The sequence below is a fragment of the Rhinoderma darwinii genome, chromosome 1 (genome assembly GCF_050947455.1).
Source record: "Rhinoderma darwinii isolate aRhiDar2 chromosome 1, aRhiDar2.hap1, whole genome shotgun sequence".
Classification (NCBI taxonomy): Eukaryota; Metazoa; Chordata; class Amphibia; order Anura; family Rhinodermatidae; genus Rhinoderma; species Rhinoderma darwinii.
In genome coordinates this window covers 564485484-564504613 of record NC_134687.1, presented here as the reverse complement: position 1 = coordinate 564504613, position 19130 = coordinate 564485484, and the positions used below count along the sequence as shown (strand labels likewise).

The window sequence follows — 19130 nt, the reverse complement described above, 5'->3', positions numbered from 1 at the left end:
ATGACTAACAATGGTGGAAAGCCGAGCTGATAGGCTCCTCCCCCTTTTCTACGTTGTGGTAGTGACGGCCTTCTCAGTGGTTGTACGTGCAGTGCTGAAGACTTGGAAACCACGCCCCTCGCTCGGCGGGAATTGTTTTGAATGTTCTGGTAGCTCAGACTTCTTATTATTTAACGGAGCTGCATTGAAGCAGAAGGCGGCATGCAGGGAGCGGAGGCTGAGCGGGCACCGGTACACATGGATCCTCTGTTGTCGCAGCTGCAGCAGCAGAGTATGGAGCTGGGGAGAGTGGCGTTGATAAGATGCAGAGATCACAAACCGCAGCCTACAGCCTGTACTCTAGACCTGCTGAAGTAAGTAGAAACGGCTGAGCTCCCAGATGTGGTTTACCTCAGAGAAGTTGCGATTTTCCAGCTGCTAACGAACTACAAGTCCCAGTTGCCCTGAACATTACGTACAGGTTTCAATTTACTTAAAAGGGAATCCCAACCGCAAATCTGAAGGTTTAACCACTTACTAACCAGCTACAATTTTCAGTAGCCATAACTTTTTTTTCGTTTTTCTTGGACGTGGCTGTGTGAGGGCTTGTTTGCACTAATCAGTGGAGCAGTGAATAAGGTCCATCAATCCACTCAGTAATTCATATATAGAAGTGATATGCAATGGGGCTACACACTAGTCCGGATAAAAAGTCAACACACTGAGGCCTCATGCACACGAATGTATTTTTGTCCTCCCGTAAATACTGGCGTAAATACGGGTCCTTGGTCACACGTATTCGACCCGATTTGCACCAGTATTTACGGACCCATGCCCGTAAATACGTGTCCGGTGTCATCCGTACTCCACCCGTATTTTCGCTGCAAAATTACTCTGCAGTAATCGGCAGCCCCTTCTCTCTATCAGTGCAGGATAAAGAGAAGGGGCAGCCCTTTCCGTAATAAAAGTAAAAGAAATTCATACTTACCCGGCCGTTGACTTGGTGACGCGTCCCTCTCTTGACATCCAGCCCGACCTCCCTGGATGATGCGGCAGTCCATGTGACCGCTGCAGCGGTCACATGGGCTGAAATGTCATCCAGGGAAGCCGGACTGGAGGAAGAAGCAGGGAGTTCTGGGTAAGTATGAACTTCTATTTATTTTTTTTACAGGTTGATCTATATTGTGATCGGTAGCCACTGTCCAGGGTGCTGAAAGAGTTACTGCCAATCGTTTAACTCTTTCAGCACCCTGGACAGTGACTATTTATGGACGTCGCCTAGCAACGCTTTCCGTAATTACGGGTGCACAAACGTAGTCACCCGTAATTACGGGAGCCCCATAGACTTCTATGGGCTGCCCGTGCCGTAATTACGGCCTGAAATAGGACATGTTCTATATTTTTCAATGGCACGGGCACCTTCCCGTAAGCATACGGGGAGGTACCCGTGGCCAATAGAAGTCCATGGGCCCGTAAAAACGTGCCGTAATTACGGGCGTTTTTACGTTCGTGTGCATGGGGCTGGACTCCAGAGAAAGTTCCTCACCATCCCCCATATCCATGAGGTTAATGCAGGAGATGCAGAGGAACATAGCGCAGACTGCAGCTTTGGATAAAATCCTTTGGTACTTTATTTCATATACTCACAAAGTGACCGAATAAACAGCGCTCATAAAGTCATAAATCTATAAAACCTCCACGTTACACGCCAAGCCTCTCCTGCCCGACCCTGGGTTTCGCCTTGTCCAGCCTCTTCTGGGGCAAGGCTGAAGCGTGCGCTGGTCTCATTAAAGAGGCTCTGTCACCAGATTTTGCAACCCCTATCTGCTATTGCAGCAGATAGGCGCTGCAATGTAGATTACAGTAACGTTTTTATTTTTAAAAAACGAGCATTTTTGGCCAAGTTATGACCATTTTTGTAGTTATGCAAATGAGGCTTGCAAAAGTCCAAGTGGGTGTGTTTAAAAGTAAAAGTCCAAGTGGGCGTGTATTATGTGCGTACATCGGGGCGTTTTTAATACTTTTATTAGCTGGGCGTTCTGATGAGAAGTATCATCCACTTCTCTTCAGAACGCCCAGCTTCTGCCAGATCACGCTGTGTCGTCACTCAGGTCCTGCATCGTGTAGGACGAGCGAGGACACATCGGCACCAGAGGCTACAGTTGATTCTGCAGCAGCATTGGCGTTAGCAGGTAAGTCGATGTAGCTACTTACCTGCAAAAGCTGATGCTGCTGCAGAATCAACTGTAGCCTCTGGTGCCGATGTGTCCTCGCTCGTCCTACACGATGCAGGACCTGAGTGACGACACAGCGTGATCTGGCAGAAGCTGGGCGTTCTGAAGAGAAGTGGATGATACTTCTCATCAGAACGCCCAGCTAGTAAAAGTATTAAAAACGCCCCGATGTACGCACATAATACACACCCACTTGGAGTTTTGCAAGCCTCATTTGCATAACTACAAAAATGGTCATAACTTGGCCAAAAATGCTCGTTTTTTAAAAATAAAAACGTTACTGTAATCTACATTGCAGCGCCGATCTGCTGCAATAGCAGATAGGGGTTGCAAAATCTGGTGACAGAGCCTCTTTAAATACACGTGTCAGACACCGCTGCATTTTTATATACATAGAACTCCTATACTAAAACTATAAGCATGTTTTACATAAAAAATAGAATATAAAATATTATTTCATCCACTGTTAGTGACCGCCAATACGCCTTTTCACGGCGCTGCAGCAGAATAAATCTGCTGATGGGAACAGTTCAAACCCCCTCCGGTAGCTGAGAACTTGGGGCAGGCAGATTGAAATCCGCCCGTTTAACCCCTTAGATGTGGCGCTCAATAGCGAGCGCTGCATCTAAGTGGTTTTGGAGAGAGGGTGGGGCGCTCCCTCTCTCACCCCACTGGCACCTTGCTATGAGATCACAGGGTGCCAGTGTCTTCTATGGGAGCCGGGGGCCTAATAAAGGCCCCCAGGTCTTCCTGTAGTGGATGCCTGTTGGGTCATGCCTCTGGCATGGCCTAGCAAATGCCTGTCCGTTGCAAACAGACAGGTAGTAAGTAATACACTGCAATACAGAAGTATCGCAGTGTATTAGAAAAGCGATCGGACAGTCGCATAGTAAAGTCCCCTAGAGGCACTAGTAAAAAAAAAAAAGTTTAATAAAGTTTCTATTAGGTCATGATGACTGTATCGTTCACACTCCGTGACATAATAGTACGTCACGGGACGAACGGCCATTTCGGCCGCCGTCCTGACACATACAGGAGCTGTGACAGCTGCTGTCTTGTACAGCAGTTGTTGCAACTCCTTCAGCAGGGACTGATCGCTGTGTCCCCGCTGATTAACCCCTTAGAAGCCGCGTTCAATAGCGATCGTGGTTTCTTAGGGGTTAACCTACTATCGATGGCCCGCTACATTATAGCGGGTGGCGATGGTTGCTATGGCAACCGAAGGCCTAATAATGCCATCCGGCTAGGCCATCGACGGAAGCCTAGTGGGTCCTGACAAAGTCTCTAATACACTGCACTATGCATGTAGTGCAGTTTATTAGAATTGCGATCACGTCGTCCTGTCCTCAAGTCCCATAATGGGGCAAAGTAAAAAAAAAAGTTGTGTAAAAAAGTTTTAAAAGTAATAAATGTCGAAATCCCCCTTGCTCCCTTATCAGTCCTTTATTTGAAAAAATAAAAAAACTATACATAATTGTTATCGCCGCGTCCGTAACGGCCTGAACTACAAAAGTATGTCGTTATTTATTCCGCACGGTGAACGCCCTAAAAGAAAGTAATAATAAACCATAACAGAATGACAATTTTTTTTTGGTCACTTCACCTCCCATTAAATTTGAATAAAAAGATCAATAAGTCGCATGTACCTAAAAATGGTTCTGATCGAAACTGCAGTTCGTTACGCAAGAAACAAGTCCTCGCACGGCTTTCTTGATGGAAAATAAAAACGTTATGGCTCCTAGAATAAGGTAACACAAAAAGTAAATTATTTTTTTATAAAAAAGTATTTTATTATGCAAACGCCATAAGACATAAAAAAAAACTTTAAACATCTGGTATCGCCGTAATCGTAGCGCCCCGCAGAATAAAGTGAATGTCATTTATAGTGAACGCTATAAAAAAACAATTGTAGAATTTCTATTTTTTAGTCACCACGCCTCTTAAAAATAGAATAAAAACTGATCAAAAAGCCGCATGCACCCCATGAAAACTACAATGAATTTCTCAAGGGGTCTAGTTTCCAAAATGGCGTCACTTTCAGGCGGTTTCTCCTGTACTGGTAACCTCAGAAGCTCTGCAAATGCAACATGGCGCCCAGAAACCAATCCAGCAAAATCTACGTGCCAAGTATCACTCATGCCTTTCTAAGCTCTGCCGTTTGTTAAACCAGCAGTTTATGAGCACATATGGGGTATTACCGAAATCGGGAGAAATTGCTTTACAAATGTTGGGGTGCTTTTTCTCCTTTATTCCTTGTCAAAATTTAAAATTCGTACCTTTTATTGGAAAAATTAGATTTTTCAATTGCACAGCCTAATTCCACAAAATGCAGCAAAAAAACCTGTGTGGTCTAAATGCCCACTATACCCCTCCGGTAAGTTCCTTGAGGTGTGTAGTTTGCCAAATAGGGTCACTTTTGGGGGTGTTTCCACTGTTTTGGTACCACAAGACCTCTTCAAACCGGACATGGTGCGCAATAAAAAGGAGGCCTGAAAATCCTCTAGGTGCTCCTTTGCTTCTGAGGCCAGTGCTTGTCCATTACCGCACTAGGGCCACGTGGGATATTTCTCAAAACTGTAGAATCTGTGCAATAAATATTGAGTTGCGTTTCTCAGGAAAAACCTTCTGTGTTAAACAAAAAATTGAATAAAAAGGACTTCCTGACAAAAATATGAAATTTGTAAATTTCTCCTCTACTTGGCTTTTAATTTTCTGTGAAACACCTAAAGGGTTCATAAACTTTCCAAAGGCTGTTTTGAATACCTTGAGGTGTCTAGTTTCTAAAATGGGGTGTTTTATTGGGGTTTCTAATATATGGGTCCCACAAAGCCGCTTCAGAACTGAACTGGTACTTAAAAAAAAAAAAAAGGATTTTGAAATTTTTATTCAAAATATGAGATATTGCTGCTTATGTTCTAAGCCGTGTAACGTCCTAGAAAAAAAAAAGAATGTTCAAAAAATGATGCCAACATTATAGTAGACATATGGGAAATGTGATACTAAGCAGTATGCCTAGGGTGTTTTCTAGGTCCCTGGGGCTGACTGGAGGGTTCCCCCTGTCTTCAATCAAAATGAACTCCCCCTCTTTGATCTCATTACCAGAAACCTAGTGGTGGGATTGAAAAACGGACTGTGGTGATAAGAGGTTCAACAGCTGGGGTCAGAGTTTCCTCCATTCCCAGCTGTATTCAGTACAGGAGCTATTAGTTACAGCTCCTGCTTAGTGGATGAGCACTCACTGAAGCACTCTTAAAAAAAACATTTCACCTCCCCATACATGTGCAGCATGTAATGGGGAGGGCTGCACAAACCCTGGGGCACTTTGCATTTTTTTTTTTTCTACCTCCCTCCGTTATTTAGATATCGGTGCTGTTCTATTTGGCGCCCAATATTTACATAACCCCCTGAACAGTCAAGGGGACGTGTTACTATGGCTGTGACACTGTCCAATCAGATATGGACAGTGCCACAGCAGGAGAGAGTGCGATTGCAGTCTTTTCACCCGAACAGGAAGGGGGCCTGTCACTTCTACGGACAGTGTAAGAGCTGCAGAGGAGAGCGCGCTCTCAGCTCTTGTGAGAGATCAGACTTTGTCTGCCGAACTGGCAAGGGGGCGTGTCTCTGCTACGGACAGTGTAAGCGCTCCCCAGCTCTTACAATGTACGTAGCAGGGACACTTCGTTTCCGTTCCTGGCCGTGTTTCAGTTTTTAACTGCCGATTTTTGACCAGTTTTGGATCCTTTTTTTTTCCCCTGTTCGTTTTAAAAACGGATGCGTATCACATGTACATTTTTTGCCACACGCTGCCTTCTGTAGATAATGCCACACGCTGCCCTCTGTAGATAATGCCACACGCTGCCCCCTGTAGGTAGTGCCACACAGCCGCACCCCGTATTTAGGAGGAGGAGAGAGAGAGCGACGGAAGAGGCGGCCGTCACTCGGAAAATATTCCAGTGATGGTCGTGTATTACCTGGCCCCATAGACTTCTATGGGAGCCGGGCAGCCGGAAAAACTGCCGAAAATAGGGCATGTCCCGGTTTTCCGGGCCCTCAAAAAATCTGTCGTGCCAATAGCCCTATTTGGGGTCTTTTGTTCCTACTGCGGCCGTGCGACGGCCGTTTTTTTGAACAGCCGTTACACGGCCGGTAAACCCTGTCGTGTGAATAGGGCCTAACAGCCTCTATTTACACCCAGCAGATGTGTTGCAAAAATGTGCTACAAAATTTTAATGGGGCTGCAAAAATCATTATACTTGGTGCAGAAACAACCCTTTTCGGATAAATGGACCAAATTTTCAGTTGCAGAAATCTCCGCAACTTATCTGCCACGTGTGAAAATAATCTTGGGGTATGTTCACACGGCCTATTTTCGGGCTGTAAAAGCCTGAAAAATTGGAAGCAGAACGCCTCCAAACACCTGCCCACTGATTGCAATGGAAAAACAGCATTCTGTTCCGAGTGCAGGTCACTACTTGGAAAGTTTTTTTAAGCCGTTTTTCATAGACTATTGAAAACCGCTCCAAAAACTGCTCCGTATTTTGAGACGTTTTTGAGTTTGTGTGTGAACATACCCTTACTCTATTCAATGACAGGCATTGTGAACAGTCCCTGTTTTCTGCTCATAGTGCTGAGAGCAGGAGCTGCGAATTTGCTCATCACACTAGTGACTCTTCATAGAAGTATAAGGATTTGTTTGCATCTGCGCTCAAATTTCCATTAATGCCTGTTCACATCAGCGTTGGCTTTCCGTTGATGGGTTCCGTCGGAGGTGAAACCTGCCGGAATGGTGACAAACAGAAACCATTAGCAATATCAATGGTGATGCAAACGGGAGCTAAGGTTTCCATTTGACTTTCCGTTGAGGGCTTCACCCGATGGAAACCTCTGTAGGAACCCCTCAATGGAAAGCCAACGCTGATGTAAACAGGCCCTTATTCTGTTCCATCATAGGAACAAAATAACAGAAGCGCCGGATCCGTCAAATTACCCACGAAAGCAGGGTCCAACAGAACTTATTGATTGACGCACTCATGGGCCAAAATATATTAGACTGAAATTTGTAATGGGTATGTTAACCGATACCCGCCCTCCAGTGATTTATACAGTTTCCAATCATGTTTATCGATCTATCGAGGGAGGAATAACACACAGACGCTGCTGGTATGCTCAAAATACTCCTCCTGAGGTTTATTGCCAAACTCAATTACAATAATCTCATTCAAAAGGAGTGTAGGCTTGAGGTTAGTCAATGTGACAATATTTCAAATTCAACCAATTACAGACAACAATACATTTCAAATGCATTATCATAATTCTCCGTTCATCAGGGTTTGCAGCTTGGCAAGGATATAATCGTTCTTTTAAGATGGGGGAGACCTACTCCTGCATAAGTGAGCATGTCTCCCTCTCCTATCTCACTGCCTGTTCCTTCCTTCCAAGCCTCTATGGGAACCAAGGTCAAAGATAACTTAAAGGAACAGTGTCATCACAAATTATTTTTTTATATGTTAAAGATGTTAGTGCTTTTATTAAAAACGTTTATATTCATTTGTGTGTTTGTGTTTTACTTTTTCTTATTTTTACACTTTTTCTTCCCTATGGGGGCTGCCATTTTTTGTTCCATTTCTGTCTGTGTCGATTAACGACACATACAGACATGGAACACGGCAGCCACAGTCCCATAGGGACTGTGAACGGCTCCCGTCCCATTGACTTCCGTGTACGGCGTCTGTGTGGGAACTGCGCATGCGCCGCTCCCACACAGTCCAATTCGAAATTGGCGCCGTCCGGCGCCATTTTCCTGTGGACCGGAAGTCGCGGCCGGACAGTAATATTACTACTTCCGGTCGCGGCTTCCGGATTTGTGCACTTGGACCAGCGGCAGCAAACCGGAGCGGACGGGCCGGAGGGAGCCGCGGCGGCAGGAGCAGGTAAGAGCTTTCAATGTATGTTCGTGTTTGTGTGTTTACTACTGTATGTAAACCTACTACGCTGTGTGTTAGCTCAAAAAATGGCGACACACAGTGTAGGAGGTTACACCGTTCAAACCCCTCGTTTATCCCGGCACTAGCCAGGATAAAGGAGGGGGGGAAGCTGAGAGCTCACTAGAGCGAGGGCTTTTAACCCAATGTTGCAATGCTGCAATTTTGGGAACTAGCTCCATCTAGTGACCAAAAATGGGTAGTATTATAAATTAGAAATAATTTATAATATTTCCTGACTCGCGAAAAAAAATAAAAAAATTTGAACAATGTTTAATCACCCACGCACTAAATGTTTAATTTTTTTAAAAAAAACATGTTTTTCTGGCAACACATTCCCTTTAAAGGAATAGTGTCGCCAAAAAAAAATTTTTTTATATCAGTTTGATGTTAGTGTTTTATAAAAAAACTTTTGTGTTTGTGTGTTACTTTTTTTTAATTTTTTTTCTTCCCTATGGGGGCTGCCATTTTTTTTTCCATTTCTGTATGTGTCGATTAACGACACATACAGACATGGAATACGGCAGCTACAGTCCCATAGTGAATGCGAACGGGGCCCGTTCCATCCACTATGGTGTACGCCGTCTGTGTGGGAACGGCGCATGCGCCGCTCCCACACAGTCCAAGTTGAACTGAGCGCCGTCCGGCGCCATTTTCCTGTAGACCGGATGTCGCGGCCGGACAGTAAGATTACTACTTCCGGTCGCGGCTTCCGGACTTGTGCACTTGGAGCAGCGGCAGCAGATGGAGCGGACGGACCGGAGGGAGCGGCGGCGGCAGGAGCAGGTAAGTGATTTCTATGTATGTTCGTGGTTTAGTGTGTGATTACTACTGTATGTAAACCTTCTACACCTGTGTGTTAGCTCAAAAAATGGCGACACACAGTGTAGGAGGTTTGACCGTTCAAACCCCTCGTTTCTCCCGGCACTAGCCAGGATAAAGGAGGGGGGGATTCTGAGAGCTCACTAGAGCGAGGGATTTTTTTCCAATTTTGCAGCATAAAGCAATGTGGTTGCTTTACCACATGCAATTTTGGGAATTGCTCCATCTAGTGACCAGTGCTGGGAAATATAAATTAGAATCTAATTTATAATATTTCCTGACTCGTGAAAAAAAATAAAAAAAATTAGAACAAAGTTTAATCACCTACACACTAATTGTTTAACTAAAAAAAATAAATACATTTTTTGCTAGCAACACATTCCCTTTAACTTAGAAACATACAAACTAGTCTTAAAGGAGCAATGACTTTCTTATTCACTACAAAAGAACCAAGATGGGAACTGCAGACAAGATGGCTGCTGCACAAAATGGATTCATTTAAACATTATTTTAATCCCTTTGGGGATGCATCGATACTTCGATACCGTGCACGCCCAAACGGTTCGATACCGTTGTTTCATGTATCTCGATACTAAGCTATGCGGCTGCACAGCTTAGTATTGTAACACTTGAATGATGTTAGAGCAGGGCTGCGGCTGTGTAATACATCCATCGCCCTGCTCCTGAGTCCTGATAAGTGCACATGGTGAGTGGGAGGTACTGAAGACAACATGGCGGAGGCACTGCAAAACACCCGCATGTTCTGTCTTCAGTATCGGCGCTGCTGCCACTCATTAGTGCAGCGCTGGCTGCATCCCCTCATGCTGGTCGCGCGCACTGATTTATTGTCAGGAGCGGGGAGATGGTGGTATTACACAGCCGCGGTCCCGCTGTAATGGCAGAGATCAGAGAAACCTCATCTCTGTCGCTATTCCCGTGAATGCTGCGATCAAAGCTGACCGCAGCATTCAAGGGGTAAATGAGAAGGGGGATACCCTTTGGATCGCGTCACAGTGAATCCCTGTGACGCGATCGAGGGCCATTCCATGTTTTCTATTAGGGCGCACTGAGGTATGTCCTAACCACTGCCTGTGTACTATCAGTACATTAAAGTAAAAAAATAAATAATTAAGTAATGTAAAATAAAAACCTATAAGCATTAAAATAAGGGTATGTTCACCCGCAGTGTTTTCAGGCATATTACGCCTGAAAAAACGGCTCCATTACGCTTACAATTATCTGCCCATTGCTTTCGATGGGTTTTACGGTGTTCTGTTCACACGAGGTTTAATTTTACGCGGCGCTGTCAAAATATATGTGCCTGTCACTTCTTGGGACGTTTCTGGAGCCGGTTTTCATTGACTCCATTGAAAAACCGCGAGTTGCTACAAAAACGTCTGCAAATCAGTAGCTGTTTTCGACTGAAAACCGCCCCGTATTTTCAGACTTTTTTTGGTCACTTCGTGTGAACATACCCGAAGTCCCAATACATAAAATACTCACATATTCGTTATCGCCACGACTATAATACATTTATAGTGTCATCTATGTTTACGCGGTTCTAAAATAAAATCTGCTTTCTTTCACTTATTAATGTGAGGCGCGAGGTATTATGAATTTTGAACCTCCATGTGCCTCACATTAACAGTAATTAACCCCATGCACCTCACAAATTAACCAAATGTTGTCCATTATGACTGAGGAACATGATGGGGTTAAAGTATTGTTTTGGTATCGCAATACTGCAAGAAGTTTCGAAGTTCAAATTCCGGTATCATGACAACCCTAAATCACTTTCACATTGACTTTAATGGGTTCCATCGGATTTCCGTCATGTTGCCGGACAAAATAGTGGTGTATGATGGAATATGCGACAGACTAATGGAGCCTCCGACGCAGATGTGAACACAGCCTAATTGGGAATTGCTCACATTGCGGTTCCTTAATATACAGACAATAGTTCTCCATAGGAGAGAGTGCACTTAATGCTTACAAATCTTGTATATTTTATGACCATTATTACAGCTTTGGCACATAATGAATTTATTTATTTTTCTTCTTTATTAGACAATTGGAACAGTTAAAACAGCAGAAGTTTCAGCTGGAGAACCGGATAAAAGCAGGTACAGTAATGTTGATATGTGTAGTGCTTTCCCTCAGGCAATTCACAGCCTCCATTATGGCATGACTTCAACAGGCGTGTCTGTGATTTATCACTATATATGCACCGAAGCATGAATCTTGTCCTGTCCCATGTACCATTAAGGGCGATGTAAACCTTTTGAAGTCAAATTATTTTTTTTTTTTTTTTTTTTTATAGAACTGTATAATGTGAGTTGGAACAACTTTTTAAATAGGTTTTTATAAATAAAAAAAACTTTTTATAATACAGCTTCTATGTATCCTGTATCTTGAGCCGTGTGGTCCGCAGGATCCCCATGTTATCGATCACAACTAAGTTCATGAACGCAGGTGTGATCGATAATGGCTGTCTATCCAGCGCTCACCGACTACGTCAAACCTGCAGACGTGACGGATTCGGCTTAGGAGGCAAGATACAGTATACATAGAAGCTGTATCTTAAGGTAAAAAACATTTTAATAAAAACATATTTGAAAGTTGTTCAAAATTACACTATACACAGTTTTATAATGAAAAGTTCTAAAATTTTCTAATATAATTTGTGCTTCAACTACTCAGCAATTCCCAGGGTTATGCAGAGCAATACTTCTCAAGCTGAGTGGTGGATACAATCCTATCCAGTCTAAGCAAATCCTGTGTGAAGACCCCAGGCTAATACATTTTATTGAAATTGTAGCAAAGGACTGGCCAGAGATGTGCGCTGATGATGTGCAGCGACACCTCTGAGAAGAGCACCCCCTTTTTCCAGACCAGATTGTGTTGCACCGTATACTATGCATACTGCCTATCGTCTTTGAGAAGACCCCCCTCTCCCCTAGAAGATTAGCTTTAAATGCAATTTTGGGTGGTAGTCTGAGGTTTTACTGTATTTGGCTCACAGAGAATTGCCCAGACTGTAATATACGGTCCGACTCTGCAGGTTTTCAGACATTCATGTAAACAAGAATGCTTCCATTCACTGACCGCAAACTGTTTCAGAACGGTTTTGTTTACAGAAAAAACGATCTTCTGTTTATCTCCACCAGCTAGGATCCCAGGTGTTCGACCTCCAGGGTCCTAGTCCTTATCAGTCAGTTTTATTGGGACATTGGTAGCTGAAAGAATCTCCTGATGTATTGTGGGAAAAATGAATCTGATTGTGTTCTATGTTCTTTACTCTTTTACATTGCAGGGGAAATTTCAACCGAAGACTTCTCCCCAGAGAACATCACAAAGGAATATATGACTGAGGAGTAAGATTTCCCGCCAGCTGTTTGTCTCTATCATTGTTTTTTCTGAATACGCATACAATGCAGAAGAAATACAGATCAAACTTTTATTCCTAGCATTACTAATTTTATAGCGCACCTACTTACGTAATGTTTTTGGAGGCGAGGACCATACTGTTGTATATTTTGATATTCTTTTTAAGGTATTGGCTGCCTTCATCATTGGCCCAGCACATCCCCATGTCGCTTCAGCAAATGAAATCTCGCCTCCATTTCTGTAACTGACATTTAATGTGCTTAGTCAGTCTTCTCTTGCCTGGTGAACATGGCTAAAACTGGCCTGTTCTCAGAATTGAGTGGTTCCCAGTGGTCTGACCTGTCCTATGGAAAGGTCCTAAACCTAATGGTGGGAAACCCCATTAAATTGTTAATCCCATCTTAGGACCCATGCACACGACCGTAAAAAAAAACTCAGTTTTTGCGGTCCGCAAAAACAGACCCGTTTACTTCCATTGAACGCGGACACCTTTCCATATCGCTACGGATGGGTGTCCATGCCGTAGAAAATTAGGGAACATGTCCGTTGTTCTGCATTTTGCGTGCCGCACTCCCCTACTTTGTAGCGGCCGGCAGTTCCCGCCGTTATTGCGGGCACGGTCGTGTGCATGGGGCCTAAAACGTATGCAATATCCATGTAATATGCCATAAATGTGTTCGATAGGATTAACTCTTCAACCCCATACCACATTGTGACGTACATCACGGAAAAGGTTACCCTTTCTGCATCCCAATGTACATGTACACGATGGCAATCGTGTGTATCTTCACTTTCTGGCGAACAGCTGAAATTCCATCTACTCTTCAGCACCTACGGTGGGGATCGGAGAAAACTCTGATCCTGGCGGTGTTTCTGATCCGTTTTATGCTTTCTGTCTGAGACCTAAAAGAGGTCCTAAGAGCTGTCTAGTATAAGCCCCTGTTAGGGCATACTTTTTACATGCACAGGCTGAAATGTAATACTACCTTACAATTTAGAAGAAAAAAAAAAAAGTTTTGAAAATCCCCTAATGGGATTAGAAATGCAAGTTTGTTGAAATAAACGTGCAAAGGAATATTGGATACAAATAATGTAAAAATATGCTCATATTAGGTATCCACAAACTCGTACTGACACAGAAAATAAAGTTATTCCCACAATTATGGTAAACGGCATTAAAAAAAATAGTGGCGGAGTTGCATTTTTCCTCCATTCCGGCATTATAAAATATTCATATCAATTAAACATTAAAGTGCTCCTTAAGGTCAAGATTGGCTCGGTCCTTAAAGAGGCTCTGTCACCAGATTTTCAAACCCCTATCTCGTATTGCAGCAGATCGGCCCTGCAATGTAGATTACAGTAACGTTTTGGTTTTTTTCAAAAATGAGCGTTTTTGGCCAAGTTATGACCATTTTTATATTTATGCAAATGAGCCTTTCTTAAGTACAACTGGGCGTGTATTGTGTGTGTACATCTGGGCGTTTTTACTTGTTTTACTAGCTGGGCGTTGTGAATGGAAGTGTATGATGCTGACGAATCAGCATCATCCACTTCTCTTCGTTAACACCCAGCTTCTGGCAGTGCACAGACACACAGCGTGTTCTCGAGAGATCACGCTGTGACGTCACTTCCTGCCCCAGGTCCTGCATCGTGTCGGACGAGCGAGGACACATAGGCGACAGGCTACATCGACTTACCTGCAAACGCCGATGCTGCTGCAGAATCAACTGTAGCCTCTGGTGCCGATGTGTCCTCGCTCGTCCGACACGATGCAGGACCTGGGGAAGTGACGTCACAGCGTGATCTCTGGAGAACACGCTGTGTGTCTGTGCACTGCCAGAAGCTGGGTGTTAACGAAGAGAAGTGGATGATGCTGATTCGTCCGCATCATACACTTCTATTCACAACGCCCAGCTAGTAAAACAAGTAAAAACGCCCAGATGTACATACACAATACACGCCCACTTGTACTTAACTTTAAACACGCCCAGTTGTACTTAAGAGAGGCTCATTTGCATAAATATAAAAATGGTCATAACTTGGCCAAAAATGCTCGCGTTTGGAGAAAAAAAAAACGTAACACTAATCTACATTGCAGCGCCGATCTGCTGCAATACGAGATAGGGGTTTGACAATATGACAGAGCCTCTTTAAGGAGTTAAGTTTCTAGTCTGTTTTTAAAGGGAATGTGTTGCTAGAAATTTTTTTTTTTTTTTTTTTAGTTAAACAGTTAGTGTATAAATGATTAAACATTGTTCTAATTTTTTTTTATTTTTTCACGAGTCAGGAAATATTATAAATTAGAATCTAATTTATAACATTTCCCAGTGCTGGTCACTAGATGGAGCAAATCACAAAATTGCAGCATTGGCATGTGGTAAAGCAACCACATTGCTTTATGCTGCAAAATTTGAGAATACACACTCGCTCTAGTGAGCTCACAGAATCCCCCCTCCTTTATCCTGGCTAGTGCCAGGAGAAAGGAGGGGATTGAACGGTCAAACCTCCTACACTGTGTGTCGCCATTTTTTGAGCTAACACACAGTGTTAGTAGGTTTACATACAGTAGTAATCACACACTAAAACACGAACATACACAGAAATAACTTACCTGCTCCTGCCGCCGCCGGTCCGTCTGCTCCCTCCGCTCCAAGTGCTTGCTTCAGAACACAAGTCCGGAAGCCACGACCGGAAGTAGTAATCTTACTGTCCGGCCGCGGCTTCCGGTCCACAAGAAAATGGCGCTGGACGTCGCTCGGCCGAAGACCTTCCATTTGGACTGTGTGGGAGCGGCGCATGCACCGTTCCCACACAGACTGCGTACAGCATAGTGAATGGAACGGGTCCCGTTCGCATTCACTATGGGGCTGTATGTGCCGTATTCCATGTGTTAATCGACACATACAGAGATGGAAAAAAAAATGGCAGCCCCCATAGACAAGAAAAAGTGCAAAAATAAAAAAAAAAGTAAAACAAACACACAAATAAATAAAACATTTTTTAATAAAACACTAAAAGCAAATTGATATAAAAAAATTTATTTTCGCGACACCCGTCCTTTAAGCCTTTATTTCAGGTTCATGTTGCAGCTAGAATAGAGTAGGGATTTATCTGAATTAATGACTGAATTGATATGGTTGTTGTGATGTGGGCACGTGCCTTTGGCTCAATGTGCACTAAGAACCTCCATTACTTTTTTACATTACTTTAGGAGAAAATGGGGGGGGGGGGGGGGTCATAACTGTCGTCACTGCAGGGGGGGGTGATGAGCTGTTGAAGGACCTCCCCCCCCCCCCCCCCCCTCTATTCAACGCCTCAGATGCCGCAGCCGTGATTGACCGCTGCATTTGAGGGATTTAACAGCCAGGAACAGCGCGATCGCTGCTCCCGGGTGTCCGCTGTAAAATACAGCCGACACTCGCAGCATATAGAGCGCACTATGTGCGTGAGTGCGCTTCAAACATCACCCCCCGCACCCGGACGTAATAGCACATCCGGCTGCGTGAAGGGGTTAAAGTCGTAATTTAAGTTGTAAGTTTATGGAAAAAAAAAAAGTCAAACAGATGCCCTAGATGCTTTGTACAAAAAACTGATCAGTTGGGATCCTGTTGTTCAACAGGACAGAAAAATGAGTGTCTCCGTTTCTCTGTCCTGTTGGAAAAAAATCACGGAATCTTGATAAATGGACACTTTTTTGAACCATGGCGGAAGCTCCATTAAAAACCGTAAACAGATCGGTTTGAAAAGGAAAAAAAAAAATTGGTTCAGACTTTTCTACTGGTTAGCCGAATGTGATGTGAACATGCCCTCATTGGGTCTGGCTGAAATAATTTCCAAGTTGGAAACCATCATTTAGTCACCATGTTTTTTTGTTTTTGTTTTTTTACAGAATTGCAAATCTACAAAAAGAAATTGAAAAGCTGAAAGTTGCATACCATAACAAATCACTGTTATTACGAAGGCAAGTATGATCTCCTAGCTCTGACTATCCATATATTCGAATAGATTGAAGACTTTTACTGCCATGGGTGTATGTAATAGATCGTGACTTTAAAGAGAACCTTTCACCCCCCCATACATGTGCAGCATGTAATAGGCAGGGCTTCATGAACGCTGTCTCACTTTAAACTTTTTTCCTAATTTCCTCCGTTATTTACATATCGGTGCCGTTATATTTGGCGCCCGATATGTAGATAAGCCCCTGAACTGTCGACGGGGCATTTCTATGTGACTAAATGGCAAGGGGGCGTGACGTCTTTGCTGTAACCGTGTCAGGGCAGCTTGCGCTGTATTCCCTCCCGAGAGAACACACACAGACTGAGGGAGCGCTCTCTGCAGAACCACCAGCCTGTGTGGGTTCTCATGGGAGGGAACTCAGCGCAAGCCGCCCTGACACTGTCCGTAGCTGATTGGACGGTGTCAGAGCGAAGACCTCACGCCCCTTTCCATTTTGTTGCATAGAAACGCCCTGTTGACAGTTCAGGGGCTTATCTACATATCGGGCGCCAAATGTAACGGCACTGATACGTAAATAACGAAGGAAGTTAGAAAAGTTATTTCAAGTGTTTGTGGAGCCCTGCAGATTACATGCTGCACTCGGCTTCACATGTATGGGCAGGTGACAGGTTCTCTGTAAGGTTAGGGAGCAGGAGGAAAAGTTTTACTTCCTGTTCTGTGTAGTGGATGGGGGTGAGTGAGGGAAACAGCAAGTGCGAGTAGAGAGAGAGCACACCCTTGTCACTGTCATCTCTTCTCCTGTACAGTCTACCAGTAACCCATGTTCTCAACCACTCCTACCAATGATAGAAGATATCTCTGATTGTATCATCTAGGTTTTGTTATTTTATTTTTTTAACTGGTGAGTAGATGAACAGTTGCACTTCTAATCGCTCCTGCGCCCAATTAGGCCAATGGTGATTTTTGATTGCTGGGTAGCGCTTTCTTCATATGCCAGGTGTTTACCCCTTCCCGCTCCTGGACGTACTATTAGGTCATGGCAGCTGTATCGTTCGCGCTCCATGACCTAAGGGTATGTGCACACACACTAATTACGTCCGTAATTGACGGACGTATTTCGGCCACAAGTACCGGACCGAACACAGTGCAGGGAGCCGGGCTCCTAGCATCATACTTATGTACGATGCTAGGAGTCCCTGCCTCTCCGTGGAACTACTGTCCCGTACTGTAATCATGTTTTCAGTACGAGACAGTTGTCCTGCAGCGAGGCAGGGACTCTTAGCATCGTACATAAGTATGATGCTAGGAGCCCGGCTCCCTGCACTGTGTTCGGTCCGGTACTTGTGGCCGAAATACGTCCGTCAATTACGGACGTAATTAGTGTGTGTGCACATACCCTCATAGTACGTCTCGGGAGTAACGGCCGTTTCGGCCGTCCTCCCGACACATACAGGAGCTGTGACATCTGCTGTCTCGTACAGCAGCTGTCACAGCTCCTACAGCGGGGACCGATCGCTGTGTCCCCGCTGATTAACCCCTTAAAAGCCGCGTTTTATAGAGATTAAGCTGCCATCGCCGGCCTGCTACGCGATAGCGGCCGGCGATGGTGACTATGGCAACCGGACACCAAACAATGGCGTCCGGCTATGCCATAGACGGAAGCCTAGTGGGTCCTGACAACGTCAGGACCCACTATGCTTGCTGTCAGTGAGTAGCTGACCGTTCTAATACACTGCACTACGCATGTAGTACAATGTATTAGAATAGCGATCAGGGCCTCCTGCCCTCAAGTCCCCTAGTGGGACAAAGTAATAAAGTTAAAAAAAGATGTGTAAAAATAAGAAAATAAAAGTTTTAAAAGTAAAAATCCCCCTTTTTCCCTTATCAGTCATTTATTATTAATAAAAATATATAAACAAATAAACTATACATAATTGGTATCGCTGCGTCCGTAACGGCCTGAACTACAAAATTATTTCGTTATTTATCCCGCACGGTGAACGCCGTAAAAGAAAATAATAATAAACCGAACCACAATCACAATTCTTTGGTCACTTCATCTCCCAAAAAATGGAGTAAAAAGAGATCAAAAAGTCGCATGTACCGAAAAATGGTACTGATCGAAACTACAGTTCGTTACGCAAAAAATAAGTCCTCGCACGACTATATTGATTGAAAAATAAAACCGTTATGGCACTTAGAATAAGGTAACACAAAAAGTAAATGATTTTTTACAAAACGTATTTTATTGTGCAAACGCCATAAGACATAAAAAAAAACTATAAACATCTGGTATCGACGTAATCGTATCGCCCCGCAGAATAAAGTGAATATGTCATTTATAGTGCACGCAGTAAAAAAAAAAAAGAATAAAAAAACAATAGTAGATTTGCTGTTTTTTAGTCACCACGCCACCTAAAAATAGAATAAAAACTGATCAAAAAGTCGCATGCACCTCAAGAAAACTACAATGGATTCCTCAAGGGGTCTAGTTTCCAAATAGGGGTCACTTTTGGGGGGGTTCCCAATGTTTTGGCACCACAAGACCTCTTCAAACCGGACATGGTGCCTAATAAAAAAGAGGCCTCAAAAATCCACTAGGTGCTCCTTTGCTTCGGAGGCCGGCGCTTCAGTCCATTACCGCACTAGGGCCACGTGGGATATTTCTCAAAACTGCAGAATCTGGGCAATACGTATTCATTTGCGTTTCTCTGATAAAACCTTTTGTGTTATATAAAAAATGGTATAAAGAGGATTTTCTGACAAAAAA

General features: G+C 43.8%; 1 protein-coding gene across 1 annotated transcript in view; it reads left to right on the top strand.

Moving 5' to 3' along the window:
* The window catches only part of CENPH (centromere protein H), a 73193-nt gene continuing 54063 nt past the window's right edge, over nt 1-19130 (top strand). Inside the window, exons 1-4 of the mRNA XM_075854894.1 lie at nt 1-353; nt 11084-11139; nt 12330-12390; nt 16293-16364. Of these exons, the coding sequence (XP_075711009.1) occupies nt 202-353; nt 11084-11139; nt 12330-12390; nt 16293-16364 (341 nt within the window). The 5' untranslated portion in view covers nt 1-201. The remainder of the gene's footprint in view (nt 354-11083; nt 11140-12329; nt 12391-16292; nt 16365-19130) is intronic.